General features: G+C 36.5%; 1 protein-coding gene across 1 annotated transcript; it reads left to right on the top strand.

Moving 5' to 3' along the window:
* Positions 1–701: 701 nt before the first annotated feature.
* On the top strand, positions 702–20,698 carry LOC130234468 (glutamate-rich protein 6). Its single transcript, XM_056464674.1, has 7 exons — positions 702–846; positions 2,928–3,001; positions 5,655–5,794; positions 5,875–5,957; positions 13,852–14,004; positions 19,731–19,953; positions 20,411–20,698. Exons 1-7 carry the CDS (start codon positions 722–724, stop codon positions 20,696–20,698), a joined length of 1,086 nt encoding a protein of 361 aa, XP_056320649.1. The 5' UTR covers positions 702–721.
* Positions 20,699–23,262: the final 2,564 nt, after the last annotated feature.

Below are 23,262 nucleotides of genomic sequence, written 5' to 3'. Positions count from 1 at the left end.
CAGCGGGCCCTTGTTTGGGCACCTCTGCTTTAAAGCCTTGACTTTTCCAAACTGTGGTAAATCATAATTACTTCTCTAGGTGTTGCTTTTTGCATGATCGGATTCCTATCAGAAGCAGTTATGATTTGATTTGAGCGTTCTTGAGTTATATTGATTTAAAGAAGCATTTTTTGTGATTATTCTAGACTTGTGTTATTTAGTACTTTTTTCAGATAGAGATCAGGAGTTAAGCACAGGTACATATTACAGTAAAACGGTTAACTGCTGTTGATTTACAAGTTTAACTAGCACACGTTATTTTGCACTGTCCAGCAGATGGAGCAGGAGTATTTCCAGACAGTGGACTCTTCACCAGATCTCTGTCCTGGGCTTCCAGGATGCCTAAGATACAATAGAGAGTCCCAGGAGAGGATGCACAGTCCTCAGGTAGCCTATTCATTTCATCTCTGATAAAAGTGTACAATCTTGTATTATTAAAAAAAAAGTTATTTTTTTATGTTTCACTCAGCTCCAATTACAACAAGACTCTCCAATATGCTGTCAGTTCTGTGGTTCAAGAGCTTGGCCTCCTCTGGATCTGGTTTTTGTAGAATTGCGAGAGGTTTGTCTCTTTAAAAAATACTGTTGGTGATAAAACTTTTAGACATGAACTTAATATTTCAATGTCAATTTGAACTTTTAGGACTTCTGCTGTGAAAACTACAGAGAGTTGTTTGAGATCATGGCCCATGAAAAACATCTGAAAAGTTCTGAAGCAAGGCCCAGCAGACCTGCTCAACTAGATGACCCTTTCTTTGATGAGGATGAAGATCTACAAGAGAAATCACAGGACAAGGGAAAGCTTAGGTGTGTGTTGAACTATGTACTGAGTTAGATTTATTTATAGTTTTAATTATAATTAAAAATTCAATTCAGCAAGGTGCATTGAGCTAAAACAACATGACTAAATAAATGTGTAGTTTTTTGTACATTTTTAAAAGGAAAATTTTAATAAATGTATCAAACATTGATAAAAATAAATAGGAAATATTCCTATTTAAATAATGACTGTTAAAGTCATTTAAAGAACTACTGTTTTAAATAATAGGTTACACACACAGCATTGTTGGTTTACAAAAAAAAAATCAAACAAACATAGTCATGTTGCATTACTACTCTTGATTTTGCTTTGCAAATATATATATATATATATATATATATATATATATATATATATATATATATATATATATATATATATATATATATATATATATATATATATATATATATATACATACATACATTTTTTTAGAATTATTTTTTGGGGTTTTTTCATCTTTAATGTAATAGGACAGTGAATGACCGACAGGAAAGCATTGGGAGCAGAGAAAGGGGAAGGATCGGCTATTACCTCAAGCTGGGAATCGAACTCGTGTCGCCGTGAGCACCTTGGTGCTATATGTCGGCGTACTTAACCACTAGGCTATTGCGCTGACGAGAATCCAAAATATTTTATGCCATACTTTAAAAAATAAAGATGATTAAGCAATCAAAAAGTTTTTTTTTTATTATTTGACTTCATTTTTTTTTGCTTTTTAGAGTATATGTATTAATTCCAGTACTTTTACCATAAACCAACATATCAACCATTTGGTAGAGGTTAATATTTTAGAAATGATGGGATGTGTTGGAAAAAATGCATTGAGTGTGTTGACTAGTGACATTAGGAGTTAAGAAATGCAATCCAATTTTTTTTTTTCTTGGTGGGGCAGTTAAAGAGTTAATTTATTAAACATTTATTCATTCATTCATTCATTTTCTTTTCGGCTTAGTCCCTTTTATTAATACGGGGTCGCAACAGCGGAATGAACTGACAACTTGTCCAGCACATGTTTTTATGCAGCGGATGCCCTTCCAGCTGCAACCCTCTGGGAAATTTATTAAACATTGATAAAAAATTAAAAAATTTCTCAAAGCAAGCCAGACCCATAACAATAAATAAAATTAAATTAAAATAAATAGGACACCTCTAAATTAATGAGGAGCCCGGAGTCTCATCTCCCGTTCAAAAGAAAAATCAACAACAAAGACGATTGACCAAGAAATAACGTAGTGTCAAATTTATTTGACATTTAACATTAAAGGAGACATAAAACTCTTGCGGCGGTAAAGTCAAAATAACAAACAAAAAACTCAACAACTAACTAAGTTTTAAACCCTCTTACCTGCAAATGAACTTAAATGAAACATCATTCACTTACCTCCCTACTAACCACAAAACATGAGAAAACTTAATCAAACAAAAAGACACCCTCCTCATCAAATGCGTCTCCATACTGATCTCAATAAGTCAACACTCAGCGTTAAATTTCAACAATATTGCCAAGCAAATACAATGATCCGAATGATCTTCCAGCCCGGTTTAAATGGACTTCACCAACAAGCTAAATTATCTGCCAGTGGGGTTAGTGAAATAATCTGGTTTTTGCTTTGAAATGTAGATATCTGAACAAGAAACAAGACAAAGTTCTAAGTAAAAATACAGTGATTAAAAGCAATTCTGTAGCTCCTCCTCAACTATAATTCAGACTCAACATATCTCATGCATATCTTTGTGATGTGACTATTGCGGATGCGCACATTGCGATATCGATGCTGAAACCATATATTGTGCAGCCCTACACTGAAGACTGGAGTAGTGGTGTAAATGAAGAATTTCAGCTTTGTCATCACAGAAATAAATGTAATTAAAAAATATATTTAAGAGATTATTTTAAATTCTAATAATATTTCATCATGTATTTTGAAATCGGCCATGTTTACTTTTGAAAGAAATGAAACTAAACATTTAAATAGTTTGCATGACTTCATAAAATCTATTGAATGTACTAGCATGCTTTAAATGATTTAGTTTACCTCTCATTTTTCCTGACTTCTCTGCTTAGTTTTAGAGAGCAGCAGAAGGAGATGGCAAGAAATGGCCGAGATTCTCACTCGAGCGCGTTGGCATCAAAAAGCAGTGAGTACCAGAGAGCATATAATGGGCAGAATTAGAATGAATGAACCAATAACAGTCATTATTACACTAGAATCATTTTTGTTTGTTTGTTTGTAATCAATGTAAACTGCGTTTGTTTGGGCACACGCAAAAGAATGGTTAATTGGATTAAATTCCAGGTAATATTAATAAATAAATAAATAAATGTATGTGGAGAGCAGACCCAAATTTAATTCAGTTTTAGTGAGCTTGAGTTCTTTACTATTTCCAAAGTAGTTTTGTTGACTTTATTTTTGTAAACATCAACACAATAACATTTACATGAACTTAGATAAATATTTTTTATAGAACAACACAAAAATTGGGAAGTAAATAAATAAAAAATTGTCAACTGGTTACAATTCAAGCAAATATTTATAAGTGTACACATTAAGGCTGTGCAATATGACAATATATAATTTCATACTATGCTATATCGTGGAGTCGAAAAATACTTCATTGTAATCCTTCATTCATTTGGATGTGCAATTTGGATGTAGACAGAAACACGAATAACAGAATGCTGAAAAAAGTTGCAAGCTTGAAAGTGTAATGTTTATATTTTGCATTTTATTTAGCCATATTTTATGTTGAGCCAGTAATAATTATTTTTTTATATTTTATTGTAAGATAAATTTAAAGAATTTCATGTAAGTGTTTAATATTTCATTAATATCTAACATTTGCCCAGAAGTTCTATCCAAAGTAGGAGAAATTATCATTTAAATGAGCAAATACTTTAAATTGTCAAAAAGAAATACTCATTTCCATGTGGTCAATATTAACTAATTGAATGTATCGTGATGCATATCTTTATCAATATATGAGATGATTTCTATTGTCATAAGAGATCAGTCAGTCCTTCCATATTGTACATTTCTGTAACCATTTTTTCTGTTGCTGAAGCTGTTGAAGCTATAGATGATTTATATATATATATATATATATATATATATATATATATATATATATATATATATATATATATATATATATATATATATATATATATATATATATATATATATATGACAAAAAAGTGTTTCTTTTTTTTTTCTTGTTTGTTCTTTCACCCTCGACTGTTTCTCATTTCAAGGCATTGTGTCCTGTCTTGACCATTTGCCTGTTTTGAATTACCCCTTTGTATTGTCTTCTATATTGTTTTTAGTGATGAGGAAAATTAATTGAACCAATTACTTTGTTCTGAAGTATTTGAAACACCTGTTAGTCAAAACTATGTAAATGCAACAAAAACTCAGACAAAACATGCATTAAAATTCCCTTTATCATACATGTTGAAAATGTAAGCTATAAATGCACTTATCTTATCATCTATTATTATTAAATATTAAATGTCTGCATAATTAGCATTGCTAAAATCTGCTAAAAAGACCAAAAAGAAAATATTAGCTAATATTATATTCATTTTTACAGTGCCTTACTAAACATTTACACACTAGTGAAACTGATCTAAGATCAGCAAACTGAGATAAAAACTATGATATCTTAATGTATGACATCTTAATTTTATGGTATTACACAGATTACTCCACAGTAGAGGAACATTACATTTTAAAAACAATTTAAAGCGGCAATGAAGTAACGAAGCTCCATTTACTGGAATCACATGATCTTGCTATTTTGCTACACCACATCACTGGTTGGAAACAAAAGATTAGTAAAGGTTTCAAACGGTCATAAAGCCACTATCTTTTGCCTGTTTTGGATTACTCCTTTGTCTTTATATATTTGTCTTTATACCCCTTTATATTGTTGTTGTTGTTGTTGTTGAAACAAATTAAACAATCGCTTGGTTCTGAAATGTTCGAGACGCTACATGCTAGAGACACCTGCAGGTCAAAAAAATTTAAATGCGATGCGAAATGCGAAAAAACAAAGCAAAACATGTATTAAATTTGGGATTTTTAGACATTGGAAACTTTAAATTGAATGTATAAACTATAAATGCACTTAGCAAATAGTATTATGTATTAAGTGTCTGCATGATATGCTTTCTTTAATAAATTTTCAAGGCTTACCTTACTTGACCTTGCCAGTTTGACACATGCTCTGAACCACTGACTGGAAACAAAAGGTTCGTAAATGTTTCAAATCTTCATGAAGCAGTTTTTCAAAGCGGCCATTACTAATTGTTGTTTGTTGATGCTTGTCATCCAGACTCAATTTCCCACAATCTATTGCGCTTATTACAGCCCCACCTGATTCCAAGTGTTTCCTTGTTTTACTTATTTTGTTTTAGCCTGGACTGTTTTGACGTTTATAGTCCATTTATAACCCTGTCTGTTTTCACAATCTTTTTTTAATAAAATGCTGCATGAAAATCCACTATTCTGCTGTCTTTCACCCTTTTGTAACAGAAACGACCGAATGATCATATGTCACAAAAAGACTATATAGATGAGAACAGTCCAGAGTAAAACAGAATAAGTAAAACAACAAGTAAAACAAGGAAACACTTGGAACCAGGTGGGGCTGTAATAAGTGCAATGGGTTTTGGGAAATTGAGTCTGGATGTCTGGCACGGAAGAGGGTAGATTGCGCTTTAGTGGGACTCAAGAGCACACCGCTGGTGTCAATATTGATTGATTGACCAAATGAATGCATTATTTTCCAGCTCTGCCTCAAACAATCATCAATTTCAGGCTGTCTGACTGTGCCCCCAAAAAAGATATCGGGGAAGTTAAAGAGTACATCAAATGTACTAACGAGTCTTCTATACTGGGATCAGTTGAGTTTGGTTTAAGACATCCACAGGTAACTGTCCATAATCCTTCACTTGGTCAGAAAGTTATTGTCATGTCCTTTAAACTAAACACCTCTCTTTTTTTCCTCAGTACAATTCAGATTTCTTGGAGAAGTACTACTCTCATGGAGGGAAATTTCTCACTGTGTTTCCAGATGGTTCTGCACAACTTTTGTATCCTTTTTGCTATAATGTAAATGTAAAATGCTGTGTGAAAGAGGCTATGGTTGCTGATTTGAATTTAACCATTGTTGATTGTATGCATTATATTTAATTGACTTTAGTAAAGTTTTGAAAAGTCAACCTAAAAAATGTGTTTCTTCTCTGCCATCGATTTGATAGTTTATACTTTGTAGTAAGTTCATGTAGTTTGTAGCCCGAACCCATGTGCAAATGTCCACCTTAAGGTTGATATACTGGTCCTTTTACTGCAAAATCTTATTTTGATTTAGTAAACATAATGATTTTATATTAGTAATGTTTCCCAATTTAAAATGAACAGACATGACATATATATAATATATGTTTGAGCGATCTGTCTGTTGTTTTCTTTAAAAGATCCCAATGTTCAACCACACAAGTTATGAAAATTTTATCCTACTTTGTATAATACAAAATTGGGTGTTTTTGCTCAGTTTGGGGTTCCCAATAAAACTCTTTAAGCACCAACTCCACATTATTCTGTACAATGCTATATGAGCCATGTTAGTCAACTTCTTAATAGCAAATTCATAATTACAACATTTAAACTGCAATAGATTCGTTTGAAAGTGAAACACACGCACACTGTGTGAGGGCAGCCATTGCTGTGGTGCCCGCGGAGCAGTTGGGGAACAAGGTTATTATAGTTAACAAAATCGAACGAAAACTAAAATGTAAAATAATTGTCGTTAACTGAAATTAAAATAAAAACGAGAGTTTTTCAAAAAACTAGAACTAACTAAAACTATTGTGTACTTACAAAACTAACTGAAACTAACTAAAATTATAGCAAAAACCTCCTTCGTTTTCGTATTTGTAAATGTATTTAATACATAATCTTACTGTAAGCCTTTTAGAAGTAAATCTATTTACTCCGCGCTGCAGGTGTTTGACCCGTACGGCACCTCAGAGTCTGTAGTCCTGCTGCCATTGGCCAGAACGAGCCGGTTCTCCTCCAGTCATCCTCGCTGTTGCTCCCGCGACAAAAACAACGAGTGGACATCACAGCAGCACGGTGACAGCATTGAATACAGAGACTTAAATCTATTACTTTATCACGTTTGTGCCCAATAATGGGTTTTATCTCTGTATGGCGATCGCGAATGAATCTTTTTAACCGGATCTTCTAAGTGAACCGGTTGAACTAGTTCACCTAATCGAACTGAATCATTTGAAACGATTCGCGTCTCCAATAAGCACTCGTCCACAAACTACTTACTTTTTAACAAGCCTAATACCCCCTCTAACTCTAAATAATCCAATAAATACTCTTATTCAGTTATTAGAACAGTGACGAACAGTGATGTGCTATATTCTTTTAAGAGAGAAACGACATGCTCCCGCCAAACATTCAGCTCCTGCCAAACATCTCATTACATTTATTCCTTTTTTACATTTATCTATTATTTTCTAAATATGTACATTAAAATTCTATTTTACATACATCCACATTCCTAGAAATCTGATTACCAATACCTGCTCTATTTTCTGTCCATATAATTTAATATTTATACTTGGGTTCATTTTCTTTTGAAAAGCAAATAACTTGAGTTTTAGCAATAGAAATCTAACCCCCCACTCATCTGACCGATCTTGTACTACACTAACTGCATTCTGCATACACCTTTCTACATGTTCTACATTTCTCCACCTCTTCCATAACGCACCATCATCTGCATATAGTGATCTTCCAATCCCTAACTCTATTTTTGAAAAAATGTCATTGATCATAATGTTAAATAAAATAGGGCTTCTAACACTTCCTTGTGGAGTTCCATTCTCTACCATATATACTTGGGAGAATGCAGAACCCGCTGTAACTTGTATTGTTCTCTTTGAGTAAAAAAGCCTTGCTCCAATTATACATTTTCCCTTTAATTTCCATTTTTTTTCTAATTTGATTAAAAGTCCTTCTCTCCACATCATGTCATATGCTTTTTCAACATCTAAAAATACTCCAACCAACACTTCCTTATTAACTTGTGCCTTTCTAATTTCCGCTTCCAAACAAATCACAGAATCCATTGTATTTCACCCTTTCCGGAAACCACTTTGATATGCGGAGAAGATGTTTTCCTTCTCAATGACATAAACCAATCGGTTCATTACCATACGCTCCATTAACTCTCATACTTTATTAAATAGCTTAAGTATTATACATAATGAATAATCTGATAAATGCTTAATCATTTCATAGCAAATCTCATCTCTTCCAGGGGAGGTTTTCTTAACTCCTGCCAATGCTTTTTTTTTTTTTTACTCAAATAATGTAAACTCACTATCTAATGTATTTCCAGATGGTCCTTTGTCATCCAAGAGCCGCAGATTCCTGATCAAGATCTGTTCCCTATTTTCTCTTATTTCTTCAGATAGGTTAGCGTTACTATTAATTCTGCCAAATTTTTTTGCTAAAATTTCAGCTTTCTCCACATCAGAAATTACTAATCTATTATTTTCGGTCAATGTAGGTATATTATTATTATTTCTTTGTTTTCCTGCCATTTTCCTTATCATGCTCCATATGTCAGATACATTAATATTCTCTCCAATATTTCTTTTTAGCCATTCTAATTATTTTTCTCACTATTGCCTGAGCTCTTTTATAACTGAAAGTCATTGTAACTTAATGTTCTTCTTACTCTTTTGAGAGCTTTATTCCTTTTACTTACTGCTTCGCTACATTCATCATTCCACCCAGGAACTGATTTCTTCTTACCATTAACTTTCTTTTTTCCTATTACTTCAGAGAATTAATAACTTCCACCTCATCCTCACGTCTATCTAATTCAGACATTCTATTATTACATAATTCCTCAATTTTCCCAGTCGGCTGTTCTAAATTTCCATCTTGACATTCTTTCCACCACAGTTCGAACTACTTCTAATCCGATTGAACTTACAATTAGAAAATGATCACTGCCAATTGTATTTTGCTTTATTATTTTCCAATCACATCTTCTAGCTAGGCTTTCAGAAACTAGTGTTAAATCTAAATTTGAGTATTTTCCATTTATTAACTCCAATCTGTATATTTGCACTCACTACTTCTATTTTTAAAAAATATATATATTTATTATCTGTTTTTTGTCCTGTCTCTGTAATCCTGTTGCACTGTAGAAGCTCGGTCACGAAAACAAATTCCTCGTATGTGTGAACATACCTGGCAATAAAGCTCTTTCTGATTCTGATTCTAGTGCAACCTCCATCGTTAATACATACTAGTCCTCCACAATCCAGCATATCTTCTATAATTAGTCCATTATAATCTGTTTTATTACTCCCCCATAAAGTGTTATGAGCATTAAAATCCCCACACCACACATTTTTATGATTTCCATTCCCTAGAATGTTCTAGATTATCCTTACTTACCTTATCACATGGATTATAATAATTCATTATTCACATTTTCTGAGTTCCTTCCCATATTTCGACCACCACAACCTCTTGTTCCCCAGTGACCTCAACTGCTCTATACCCAATACTATTTTAATAAATGTAGCTACCCCACCACCATTACATTTGTACATCTTTTCTGACAGAAGTGTATCAATTAATTACAAAATCTAAATGTGATTTGAGCCAAGTTTCCTGAACACAAATAATGTCAGGACTATTTTCTTGATCTACTATGAATTGTTTAAATTCTTGTCCATTAGCAATTAGGCTTCTAGCGCTCCACTGAAGTATTATTAATACCATTATATACTTCCACATGGTTGACAGTATACTGTCTGACTGGTTCCTGATTGCATCTTGAGTCTATCATTTATCATATCTATCGTAACATCCTCTAATTCCAAATACTTTGCAGCAGCTCTGATAATGATTTTAATTCTCTCGGTCCTGCTTTCAGTCTGCGCAGAGCAATTTACCACTTGTGCTATAAATGTAATGAACGAAACTTTGTCAATACATACTTCGTTGTCTTTATTTTGACCTTTCGTCACTGTTTTTTGTTGTGATTCTGTTCCTCTGGTTTCTGTTTCTCTTGGTGTCTGTTTTACTTTCTTTAGAGCTTCAGCATACGAAATTCCCTCGGTCGTTAGGACATTTTGGACTTGTACTGCATTTTTCCTAACTTGGCATCCTCCGTAGCCCGCACAGTGTTCTACTCCGCAATTACAACACCTTGGCTTTACATCCTACCCACACTTACCATATTCATGATCTCTCCCACATCTCGCACATCTCTGTTTCCTTGTACAAACTGCCGCTACGTGTCCAAACTTTTGGCTTTTGTAACACTGTACCGGTGGTGGGACATATAGTCTAACGTTGTAGCTCAAATATCCTAAGCTCAACCATCTTCGGTAATTTGTTTTCATCAAAATGGGTCATTACTGAAAGACTGTCTACTTTTTCTTTATTTCTAACGCAGTTTAGTCGTTTGACCCCTTTTACTGCTGCCCCAGTGATATTTCGTTTGATTTTCTCAACTGTAACATCAGTTTGGCTTCCTGTTATTACACCTCTAATCCATTTTTTTTCTTCTGGGATTGAACACATTACTTTATGTCCTGATGATGTCTTCATAGCCAGGGCCATCTTCTGTTGCATATGATCTTTAGAGGACAGTATCATTGTCCCATTTCTTAAGGTCTTAACACTCTCTATAGTTCCTAACATTTCTTTGACAGTTTTTGTAAGCTTCAAAGGATTGATGGCATTCACAGATTCATTAGCAAACTTCAGCATTACCTTATACTCTTCTATTCTCCTTCTCGCCTGGTGATTTCCCTTTCGCTGTCCGATTCAGATATTTGTGCCCAACTTTTCTTTCTTTTGCGATTTTTCTACTACTTTCCATTCATTACCTCCACTATCCACATCCACCCTCTCATCCTTCCGGATCACCTCCGGAATCCACACTACCTTCCGCCATTAGCGCACCAGTCACAATCCAGCTTGTCTTACCAACCGCCTCCTCAATTCTGGTACTGATGCCCTCCTTCGACCAAGCCAAAAGCCTCTGAACTCCTCTCAAGCGGTGGACTTCTTTATTCTGATTGCTTGCCGCCGAACCACGTCATAGCTCATTACCGTAAAGTTGACTTGATTTCAACTCTCCTCAACGCCCACACCGGCGAAAAATGAATGACTTCCGGCTACTTTGACGCTCTCGCCGCTTTCGGTGTGAACGGACAGTAATTGAATAGCCCTGTGGTAGGGTGGTATCTCCTCAACCACTAACTGTGCAGCATCCAACTATTTGATGTTGGCGGTAGCCATTGTGCACAAGACCGTACATCACACACCAGCTTATTGGGGAAGAGGAGACAGAGTGATGAAGTCAGTTAGATGATATAGCGTTGGTTAGCTTTGTTTTTCTCTTCAAGTTTTGGTCAGGGTAAGTTGGCCAGGATGCCAGGGACACACCTGTACTTTTTTCGAAAGACAGCCTGGGAGTTTTTGTGACCACAAAGAGTCAGGACCTCAGTTTAATATCTCAACTGAAGGATGGTGCTCACTGACAGTATAGTGTCCACAATCATTAGCACTCACACAGACCACAGAGTGAGCACCACTCATTAGCATCTCTTAAAGCAGCAACCTAGTTTTCCCATGTGGTCTCCCTTTCAAGGTACTGAGCAGTTACAACTCTACTAAGCTTCAGTGAGAAACCATGTGAGATGTAAAGAGCTGCTGGATGATCTGGTTTATCTTCTCTTAGACTTTTCTTCTTGCCTCTAATGTTGTCTTTGGTCATGCCATAATGTTTTAAACATAACTCCTTGTCCATCCTCTGTCTAATTTGACAAGTTAAGTACTGTTTTTGGATAGTGTGTGGCTATGTTCCTTATCTCCTTAATGGTTATATTGTCCCCCTTTACAAGAGTTGGAGATTTTTGTGTCATTACGGGAGTTCTGTGTTAAAGGAATTGGCCAACGGTCTTCAGAAGGGAGTTTTAATCTTTGTTCTGAGACGAGGGAAAATTTTCCCTGCACTGTGAATTCTAACATGTTCAGTTTGCTTAAAGTTTGGAAACCGATTGCCTTATTTTTGCAATATAAACTTACAGGGAAATCTGAGGTTAAGTTAATTATTGCCTTAAAGTAAGAAATCTAAAACTTCCAAAGTAAACTAATGGGTAAAAATCAAGTTAGTTTAATAGAAATTCTAGTTAACATACTCTTGAATATTTGGTAACCTTACTTAGGGTTTTATAGTAAGATTACTTTATTAACTCTATTTAACTAATACAGTTATACTATGTTCAGATAACATCTTAAATGCTAGTACACTTTAGTGCTAGTACCGTTTTTTTGCTCGTTTAAACTTATTTAAAATGAGCTGCAACAACACAATTCTTGAGATTTCATTGGGGAAATGTAATTTTTTTTATGTTCAATCCATTTAACTTTTGTTAAAAGTGTTAAGTTAACTTAATCAATTTGTGTTGGGACAACATGAATGAATTGTGTGGAACCCTGGAGTTTTTACAGTGTAGTCTCAACATTGTTAAATCCACCATTTTAAGTCATGTCAACTAAAGAAACCACGTGCAGTCGGTTTCCACATTTTCTGCAGTTAAACTGAACATAAAATATGTAGTTTAACTTAAAAGTAATGACATTATAAAGGTCTTACCTGATTGATATATATATATATATATATATATATATATATATATATATATATATATATATATATATATATATATATATATATATATATATATATATATATATTTATTTATTTATTTGTTTATTTAAAATGTACAACCCTGAAATACAAGCTTTCTAAAATAAAAAAAAAAGATACTTGAAATTAATGTATTTAAACATGCGATTGCACCAGCAGCTTTAAACATGGCAGCATGTAAACACTCATAGAGGAACAAATGTTTAGCTTAAAAGCTAATTTGTTAGTCTGTAGAGTTTAGATTTTCTTACAGAAAATATCACGTTACTGTTGTCAAAAGTATTGGGTTTGGTACCAATCAGTACTGAAATATTAAAAACATCCATTTCCCGCCAACATTTGAGCACTACTGAGCTCGTTCTTAACACCGCTGAATGGCCATTGTGTTCACATGCTCAGCAGAAATGACTGTGATTGGCTGTGGCTGTCATTGGTTTACCACTCCTCACCAAGTCCAAACAAAGTTACACTGAAGCATTTCAAAGCCGCGTTGATCCGCTGATCTGTCTATAAGCTGACATATGAGCTGATGGATCGACTGCTCAACAGGGCTTTAAAATGATCCAGTGTCTTTGTCTTACCCAGGGCTTAATATGTGCCGGAACATGCCGCATCCGGAACCTCTGAAATCTGATCCGGCACCTTATTTTACAGAAAGTTCACTTTCACTTTCTTCTGAGATTCCGTAACCTTCGTTTGCGACACCCCTCCGCCATCCAATGCCCCGCCATAACCCCCCTCCACCCACTCTTCACTTTCATCCTCGAAAAACAACCCCCCTCCCCAATCAGTCATATCTGTTGAGCATGTGAATACAACGGCCAATCAGTGCTCGCAATGTTAGTGGGAAATGGACTTTTTTTATTTCAGCACAGATTGGTATCAAACTTAAATCTTATGTTTACATTTATATTACATTGTTTTTAGTGAGCATTCTGTGTTAATTCAGCTCTTTGTTGGTTCCATTGACTGTTTTACCACAAGCAAAACTAAGTTCACACTAAGTAATTTAATTTTAAAGAGCTTCATTTTGTAGTATTGTTAACTCATCGTAAACTGTATTGTAGCTCACTGGCATGTATATGGAACAAGCTGCACACATGATAAAGCTGTTTACCTTATACAAATATTTGTTTCTTTTTCATTACTACCCTGCTCATTTCTGCATTTAATTTGATATTCATCATATCACACAGTTGTTTGTCCTTAATGTCACGCATTAGCTATCCCTCAGGAAACTTGGCTATCATCATTATCAGCAGTGAGAAGGAAAGAATATGCATCGTACATGATGACGTGACGGCCCTTTGTCCCGCCAGAGCCATCTTTCAGTCTAATGGCAGAGCCACATGTTATCATGGCAGCGGCAGCATTTGGTAGGTCAAACTGCTGTACACTCAGACTTTTCCATTTGGATGACCTAGTCTGAAATCAGAGAGATTGTTCACTCAAGTGTTTTATTCAGCATTCATTCACTTTCATGTTTTTTTTACTTATATATACACACATATATAATTTGTGTAACAAGAATATAGCAGGACACTGAACCAGACCATTTAAATGGTGAGCATGTAATCTTATTGCCTGTGGAATCAGCAAGGCCAATCAGTTTGACAGAATGTCTGTTGGATTTTACCAGTTTGCACCATCTAGTGTTTCATGACTAGGACTGCACGATACTGGGAAAATATGCGATATGGTTGTTGAGTGTTGTGACAATATTTCTTATGATATAACTAACTTAATTAGTAACTTAGCAATCTAAAAGTATGCATTTAAGTAATGATAATGACATGCTAAAATAAGCAGGTAATAGATATTTTTATGAACTAATGAAATAAAAATAAAAAACCTAAACAAAACATTTAGACTTCAAAACACCGCGAATGATTAAAAACCTTAATGGAAATTCTAATTCTTATTGGTTGTTGTCATTTAACTCTTTTCATCCCTGCATTAGTATTTATTATTAGCTCTAGGTTGACCTAACAGCACCTGCATGAGCAGTGGGGATCAAGATCGTAAAGGCCCCATCTGATGGGTCAGATTTGGATAAACAACCTATGCATGCAGAATACAAATGCTAATACTAACTTCATTTATTGCACTTCTACAGTTATTCTGTACTATTATTGCAGTAAAGAAAATGATTTGATATCTTGTGCAACCATAGTTGGACATGGCTTTACAAAGATCAACTGGAAAAATAGTCTTTAGTAACAGTGTGAAGTTTCATCGCTGTGAAACATGTTCAATTCAACATCAGGTAGTTCCACAAAAGAAAGCAATGTTTTGAATTGAGTTTAGCTCATTTCAATATAAATGTCAGTGTAGAAGGGTGTATGGCTGTAAGCTGACCCTAATTATCTAACAGCAACCCAAAACTCCATCAGGTGAAAAAAAATCGATGAGTGAAAGAACTCGGGAGAATCCTTGCTCAATGGGTAGACCATTTCGTCTGTGGTCAAGCAAATGATTAAGTAGCTCTGAAGTTTAAACTAATAATACTAATAGACTAAACTAATAGACTGGCTATTTCACCCAAACAGTTTTAAGTCACTCACAATGTATTCTTCCTCAGGCGATTCCAAACATTTAAGAGTTTCTTTTGTATGTTGATCACAAAAAGGGATATTTTGAAGAAAGCTGAAAAGCTGTTACCATTTAATTCAATTCAATTCACCTTTATTTGTATAGCGCTTATACAATGTATATTGTGTCAAAGCAGCTTCACATAAAAGGTCACAGTAAATAGGAACAGTGTAGTTCAGTTTGTAGTGTTTAAGTTCAGTTCAGTTTAGCTCAGTTCAGTGTGGTTTAATAATCACCACTGAGAGTCCAAACACTGAAGAGCAAATCCAACGATGCGCAGCTCTACAGATCCTGAACCATGCAAGCTAGTGGCGACAGCGGAGAGGGAAAAAAAACTTCACTAATGGCGAAAGTGAAGAAAAAAAACCTTGAGAGAAACCAGGCTCAGTTGGGCACGACCATTTTAATTTCTCCGCTGGCCAAACGTCTTGTGCAGAGCTGCAGTCTCAGCGGCGGAGGCTGGAAGCTGGCCTCAGCGAAGACTCGTCTGTCTCTGGAGCGTCACAGGAATCAGTCTCATGTTCTCCACTCTTCCATGACCACCACAGTAGCTGCTCAGCATACGGCCTGGTCCAGAATATGGAAACCTTGGGATCATCTCGTTGTTGATCTTGGATCGAATCAGTGACTCTGCATAGTCTGAGGGCCTCGGGAAGAGTATCCCCAGTTGGAAATGGAGAATAAAGAGAATAATTAGCGTAGCTGCTGTTCATAGTGTATACAAACAAGATGCAGAACCTGTGTGGAAGCCCGCTAAGTGGTGCACTGAGTGTATGCTTTACTGAACAGATAGGCCTTTAATCTAGTTTTGAATTGGGAGAGTGTGTCTGAGCCTCGGACGTTATCAGGAAGGCTATTCCAGAGTTTAGGAGCTATAAATGAGAAGGCTCGACCTCCTTTACTCGACTTTGCTATTCTAGGTACTACTAAAAGCCCTGAGTTTTGAGATCATAAAGAGCGAGTTGGATTGTAGCGAGACAGTAGGTTGGTTAGATAAACAGGAGCTACATTATTTAAAGCTTTATATGTACATCCATAGTAGAAAGAACAAATATTATAGAAGTCATTGGCATTGAGGAAAGAAACTCAAACAGGATTGTGACAAGTGAAGGTTGACCAAATGATGGCAGAATTTATAGTATTCGGTGAACTATTAATTTAGCTGTAGCTTCTAGAAATAGTTGCCTGTTGGTTACAGAGATCTGAGAACTTCTCGTCAGTACCCTTTGCTTACCACTAAAGGCTATTATCCCTGGGATTACATTAGCATTACCATAGACGCCACAATTTGCAGTGTAACAAGTATTAGATTAGATTAGATGATTAGATTCAACTTTATTGTCATTACACATGTACAAGTACAAGGCAACGAAATGCAGTTTCGGTCTAACCAGCAGTGCAATAGCAGCAAGTGCAGGGTATAGGTATAAGTTATAAAGTGCAGTTATAGAAAAACTATGGTGATATTTACAGATGGATGTACTATCAACATTATATACAGGTTGTATTAGCTATGAACAGATTTACAATAATGAATATATGTACAGGATGCTATTAATAATCAGAAGTGTGCAGATAGATAAACATAACTACAAATGTCCATGTGCAGTGGGTATGTACAGTTCAAATAAATGAATCAGTGCAATGAATATGTGCAAATTTAAATGTGCAAATGTTAAATAGTGCAGTGATTGTGAGGAGTATAAGTTAGAGGAGTGTGGGGGGTGTATTGGGGGGGGGGCAAAAGAGTCAGTGAGGGGCAGAGTTCAAAAGGAAGACAGCTCTGGGGAAAAAGCTGTTCCTCAGTCTGCTGGCTTTTGTCCGGGGGAGCCTGAAGCGCCTGCCCGGAAGGCAGGAGAGAAAACAGTCTGTGAGCAGGGTGAGAGGTGTCCTTAAGAATACTGCGTGCTCGGCGCAGACAGTGTTTCTTCTGGATGTCCTCTATGGCTGGCAGTGTAGTCCCTGTGGTGCGTTGGGCAGGTTTCACCACCCGCTGCAGTGCCTTACGCTCAGCAACAGAGCAGCTTCCATACCCAACTGCGTCACAGTCTGGTATGGAAGCTGCTCTGTTGCTGAGCGTAAGGCACTGCAGCGGGTGGTGCCTTAAGAGTATTGGGGTTTGGAGAAGTGTTTACAGTTCCAGTCACAATAATTACTGAAGTCTAACAATTCCTTATAAAATTTCAATGATATTTTGATATTTATATTTTTATTATGTGTTTGATTAAAAAGATTGTTCACCCAAAACTAAACATTTCTGTCAGCATTTACTCAACCCTCACTAGTCACAAACCTGTCTGATTTACTTTCTTCTGTTGACTTTCATCTTTATTTATATAGCGCTTTTACAATGTAGATTGTGTCAAAGCAGCTTCACAAAGAAGATTATAGTGAATTGAAACTGTGTCGGTTCAGTCTTCAGAGTTGAAGTTCAGTGTGGTTTAATTTTCACTGCTGAAAGTCCGAACACTGAAGAGCAAATCCATCGATGCGCAGCTCCACACGTCTCAAACCATGCAAGCCAGTGGAGACAGCGGCGAGAAACAAAACTTCACCAACTTACGAAAGTGAAGGGGGGAAAAACCTAGAGAGAAACCAGGCTCAGTTGGGCATGACCTTTTCTCTTCTGGCCAGACCATTATTGTCACTGCGGTCTTTCAGGAATCAGTCTCATGGTCTCCACTCCTACATGACAATCACAACAGCTACTCAGGATATAGGCTGGTCCAGGATTATTGAAACCTCGGGAATAATTATAAACAGACTTAACACAAGCGTAGATGCTGTTCAAATTATAATGTCTTTTGCGAAGTGTTCCTGGCTCCTGCCCTAAAAAATGCAGACTAACAATCCTTTAGAGCAGGGGTCACCAATCTCGGTCCAGGAGGGCTGGTGACCCTGCAGGGTTTAGCTCCAACTTGCCTCAACACACCTGCCTGGGTGTTTCAAGTATACCTTGTAAGACCTTAATTAGCTTGTTCATGTGTGTTTGATTTGGGTTGGAGCTAAAATCTGCAGGACACCGGCCCTCCAGGAACAAGTTTGGTGACCCCTGCTTTAGAGTATTTGGATTTCAACAGCATTTGTGTTTTATGTGTATGCTAATGCACAGAGCCGTGTCTTTAATATAGTTTTAAATTGACAAGGTGTCTGCTTCCCGAACTGTGCCAAGAAGTCTGTTCCAGAGTTTAGGTGCCAAATATGAGAAAGATCTACCACCTACAGTTGATTTTGATATTCTTGGAATAATCAATTGTCCAGAATTAATTGAGCGCAGAGGATGTGAGGGCTATAATACACCAGGAGCTCCCTCAAATACTGGGGAGCTAAGCCGTTCAGGGCTTTGTAGGTAGTCAATTAAAGTTTGTAAATTATACGATATTTGATAGGGAGCCAATGAAAGAACTGGAGTAATATGATCATATTTCTTTGTTCTAGAAAGCACTCTAGCAGCTTCATTTTGAACTAGCTGAAGTTTGTTATTTAGGCCAACAGGGAAACTGCAATACAATAGTCTAACCCAGAGGTCATAACTAGGCCCACATGGAGTCTGCGCGCGCAGAATTCAGCAGATTTTTAGCTCATTATTGATTCTGTTTATTTACTTGTGTAAATCTATATTTATTCAGTTTTTTTATTTATTTCAGTATAATTATTGATTAATATGAAAATGTTCATATGATTTATTCACAATACAGTTTGTACAGTAATATTTTCTGTCTTTTATTAGATATATTATATAAAAGTCTTGATTTGTTTACCAAATAAGTGGATCTAATTTGATTTGCATTGTAAGCATTAAATAAAAGTTAAAAAGGCATTACTTTTTAGTTCATATATTAAGGTTTTACTTATGATACTCCCAAAGTTATTCCACATAAATCTGCAGATTTTTAACAAAATTCTGTGCAGAAATAGCAAAAAATGTCTGCAGATTCCGTCTGGCCCTAGTGATAACCAAAAGGTAATTTAAAAACAAACAATATTTTTTATAGAATAAACCACTGTAACCACTGACTTCCATAGTATTTGTTTTGGAAGTCATACTATGGAAGTCAATGGTTACAGATTTTGAACATTTTTCAAAATATCTTATTTCGTGTTTAACTTATACTTCGACTCATAAAGCTTTGGAACCACTTGAGTTGCATTTTAGGGCAAACTACACCTTTAAACCATCAAGTACAATAAAATTATAATAAAAACCTCTGAGGTATTGAGTAAATCTAACAGCAAAATGACTGAATGTAGTGGCGCAGTGGGTAGCTATGTGGCCTCACAGCAAGAAGGTCACTTGTTTCGAGCCTTGGCTGGGTGAGTTGGCATTTCTGTGTGGAGTTTGCATGTTCTCTCTGTGTTTGCGTGGGTTTCCTCCGGATGCTCCAGTTTCCCCCACAGTCCAACATGCGCTGTAGGTGAATTGGGTAAACTAAATTTGTAATAATAATAATAAAAAATGACTGAATGTGCTCTGGAAGTTCTGAAGTGGTTCTTATTTCCTTTGGAGCAGGTTGTCTATGGATGCTCGGGGTGGGCAAAGTCTGGATGAGAGCGGGAGAAGGACCAGAACATGGAGCTGGACAGACAAGGCTCAAACACCAACACCCCTCAGACCAATCTTTCTATCCCTCAACAAAAATATAGGGGTTCGAGTTCTTGGGCAGCAGTTGGTGTTTCTGTCGTTCCTTGCTTCAGGACAGCAGGCCCGGTTCAGAGTAGGCAGCTGTGAGTCGGTAAGCAACACTTATTATGCTCACCCTTTAAATCAGGCACGTCATGGTTTTGCCAAGTACGATGCGATCCTGGATTAACATCTGTGTTGATCCTGGAAGATAATTTTTGTTGGAAAATGTAATCTATACCCATTCCCTACCCCTAAACCCAACCATAACTGTAAATTATTGCCAAAATCAGAGGGGAATAATAGTTGGATAACAATTATGTAGAAGGGATGTAGTCTAAACATAACATAAACAGTAATCGTATCCCTTTAATTCCGATTGGACGATTGGAATGTTGTTCCAGGATCAACACATATCCCAATCCAGGAACATGTCCTACCTGGTGAAATCAGATAAGCGTTAAATCAGACATTCGTATTGGATTACCATGCTAAAACCAAACAGTTTAAAGACATCTTCTTGACCATTTAGGGTTAGTTTGAACTCTGATCTGGTCTTTTGTTTACAGTCCAAAGGACACAACATACCACCTCAAGTCATGACGTGCAAAGAGGAACTGGTTCTTCTGGCATGCAAGGTTGGACTTCACATGGCTCTGATACGGTTACAGCAGTGCCAAGCCTTCCCATCCAGTCCCACACACCTGCGGGTCACACCTCCACCTTTCCTCCATTCGCTGGCCCAAAGGCTGCGTAAATCGAGCCACAGAGTACACATGGAAGAGCCAGACAGGAACTTTATTCAGCGCTGTCTACAGGCCTGTCAATCCACAGCAGGATCTCCAGAGGAAACGTAACTATTTTACTTTTGGTCAGAAAACCCTACTGAAAAAACCAGCTTAAACCAGCCTAGGCTGGTTGGCTGGTTTTAGCTGGTTGACCAGCCTGGTTTTAGAGGGGTTTTGGCCATTTCCAGGCTGGTTTCCAGCCATTTCCAGCCTGGTCTTAGCTAGTCAGGCTAGAAAATGACCAACTAAAACCAGCTTGACCACCTAGCCAGGCTGGGAGCCCAGCCAAAACCAGCTATGTCCAGCTTAAACTAGGCTGGTCAAGCTGATTTTAGCTGGATTTAGCTGGTCATTTTCCAGCCTGACCAGCTAGGACCAGGCTGGAAATGGCTAGAAACCAGCCTGGAAATGGCCAAAACCCCTCTAAAACCAGGCTGGTCAACCAGCTAAAACCAGCCAACCAGCCTAGGCTGGTTTAAGCTGGATTTTTTAACAGGGAAGTGGCTAATTCATTCGTTTAATTTGTACGGAATATATGTTTTGTTTTTTTAAGAGGAGGTGTCCCCCTAAACCCAATTGGGGGATGAGTAAATTGTACTAAAATGTACCAATGTAATCGTACAAATGTGTGTGAATTAGCCACTGAATCAAAAAGTCACTAGCGGGGTACATGCACACAGACTTTTAATTTGAGTCAGCCAGCCCTAGGGCTTCCGGTTAGTTGTCATCCCATACAAAATTGCTGCGTTTAAGATGTGCTTTCTTTAAAAAACAGTGATCATCACTGCCTGGCTGAGATATGATATAAAGTGGGTATCAGACTAAACAAGAAGCACTGCATTAAATTACATTTCCCCCCACCATGTCTTTAAAATATGGAGATTTCTTTACCCCAGTATTTTCAATGGAGTTTTTGCACAAGCCTGCTGCTAATGACGGCTCTTGCATTTAAATGGTCTTTCGTCTCTTTTTAGCTTTAACAACCAAATGGATGCTTAAGTCTATTTAACTGATTATATTATAATAACATTACAACATCGATGCTGTAAAAGGAACGTTATGAAATTGAACATAGTCACATAAAGCTTTCACCGGAAGGTCATCATTGGCTGAAAAACACTAGGTGTGCATAGCCCATTGCTGTGAGATTGCATTGGATGAGCTACATTTAAAGTGACAGACAGCATAACTGCAGTGCGTGCTAGCATAAACAGAACTTTATTGTGGATTAGTGTGAATGCTAGAATGTAGTTGGTTTGAACAGGTCTTAATGGGACGACTACTGTTTTGTATAAACTGTTTTGAGTTTCTCTTCTCTGTTGAACACAATTGAAGATATTTTAACTATTGTATTTGTTTTTCCTACTATGGAAGTCAAGTTACAGGTTTTTAACCTTTAAAATGTCTTCTTTTTGAGAAACTCATGTACAACCCGTGGTAAAAAGGTATAGAATCACCACTCTTGGAAGATGTTTAGTTTGTGGCATGTATGTGTATTTTTTTTTTACACAATTATTTTCATTCAACAATCCAACCTTCTGCCTATATAAAACACTTAAAGAACCCTTATTATGGGTTATTAAAATGACCTTCCATGCAGTGTGTATCACAGCTCTAAGTGAATGAAAACATCCACTTTAAATCTGAAAGTGCACCGTGTTTAAAAATACTGATTTTTCTAAAATAAAAGATTTGAATCAGAGTCATTTAAATGAATTTTCGTTCATCCAGATCTTTTGCCTGTTCATATCGACATCGACACGAAACATATGATGTATCATGAATTGCCGGATCTGGTAAAACATGAACGCACCTTTCACTTCAAACACTAGCACAGTGCAGGTGTGTGTGGGACTGATCATGATTGAAGATGAGTGGACATTAATGAATGAACGTTCTGGTGATTGATGCAGTAATCTCTGCAATGGGGGATTCGTGTCATGGTTAAGAATAGAGCAATATGCTGGTGTTTAACTGCATTACTTTAATGCACTGAGCTCACACATACACTCTGCACTCTGACTACTTCAACACTGTTGATCAGCCATGGGGAGCGATTCTCTCGGTCTTGCGCTGTACAGTCGACCAATCGCAACAGACTGGGTCATCGGACCAATCAGCGCAGTTTAGCATCGTGCTAAGGAGGAGTTTGAGAACAAATGAATCGCTGAACAAATCATATGGGAGTGTTTGGGATGATTAGGTAAAAATAAATGCATATTAAAAGACAATGAAAGTGGTTTTTGATCTTGCACGCATATTGGCCTGTTCTTGGAGACCCCCAAAACCAAAATATGACCTTTTATAATGTGTGATGGGGCTCTTTTTGAAAAAGAAAATAAAAAGAAAGAACACTGTAGTCAATTACAACTGTTTTTACTGATCAAACAGAGGAAAATCTGAGGAAAATTACACGGAATTACCAAATAAAAGCACCACGAGTACTTTGTTGCATCACCTCTTGCTCTTATAACAGCTTGAATTCTCTAAGGCGTGTATTTAACTATTGACAAACAGTATTCTTCATCAATCGGTCTCAAACTTTGTCTTACTGAGGTTGCCAGATCAGCCTTGTCATGGACCACTTTCCTAAATTTCCACCATAGATTTTCAATTGGATTAGGGTCTGGACC

Source organism: Danio aesculapii, chromosome 2 (assembly GCF_903798145.1).
Source record: "Danio aesculapii chromosome 2, fDanAes4.1, whole genome shotgun sequence".
Lineage (NCBI taxonomy): Eukaryota > Metazoa > Chordata > Actinopteri > Cypriniformes > Danionidae > Danio > Danio aesculapii.
This window is presented reverse-complemented; position numbering and strand designations above follow the sequence as displayed.

Excerpts from the sequence above, each read along its gene's own strand:
- LOC130234468 (XM_056464674.1), top strand. The coding sequence starts at position 722 with ATGGCCCATGAAAAACATCTGAAAAGTTCTGAAGCAAGGCCCAGCAGA. Across the intron at positions 5,795-5,874 it reads TTGGTTTAAGACATCCACAG|TACAATTCAGATTTCTTGGA; the intron begins GTAACTGTCCAT and ends TTTTTTCCTCAG. Across the intron at positions 5,958-13,851 it reads GATGGTTCTGCACAACTTTT|CTATCCCTCAGGAAACTTGG; the intron begins GTATCCTTTTTG and ends GTCACGCATTAG.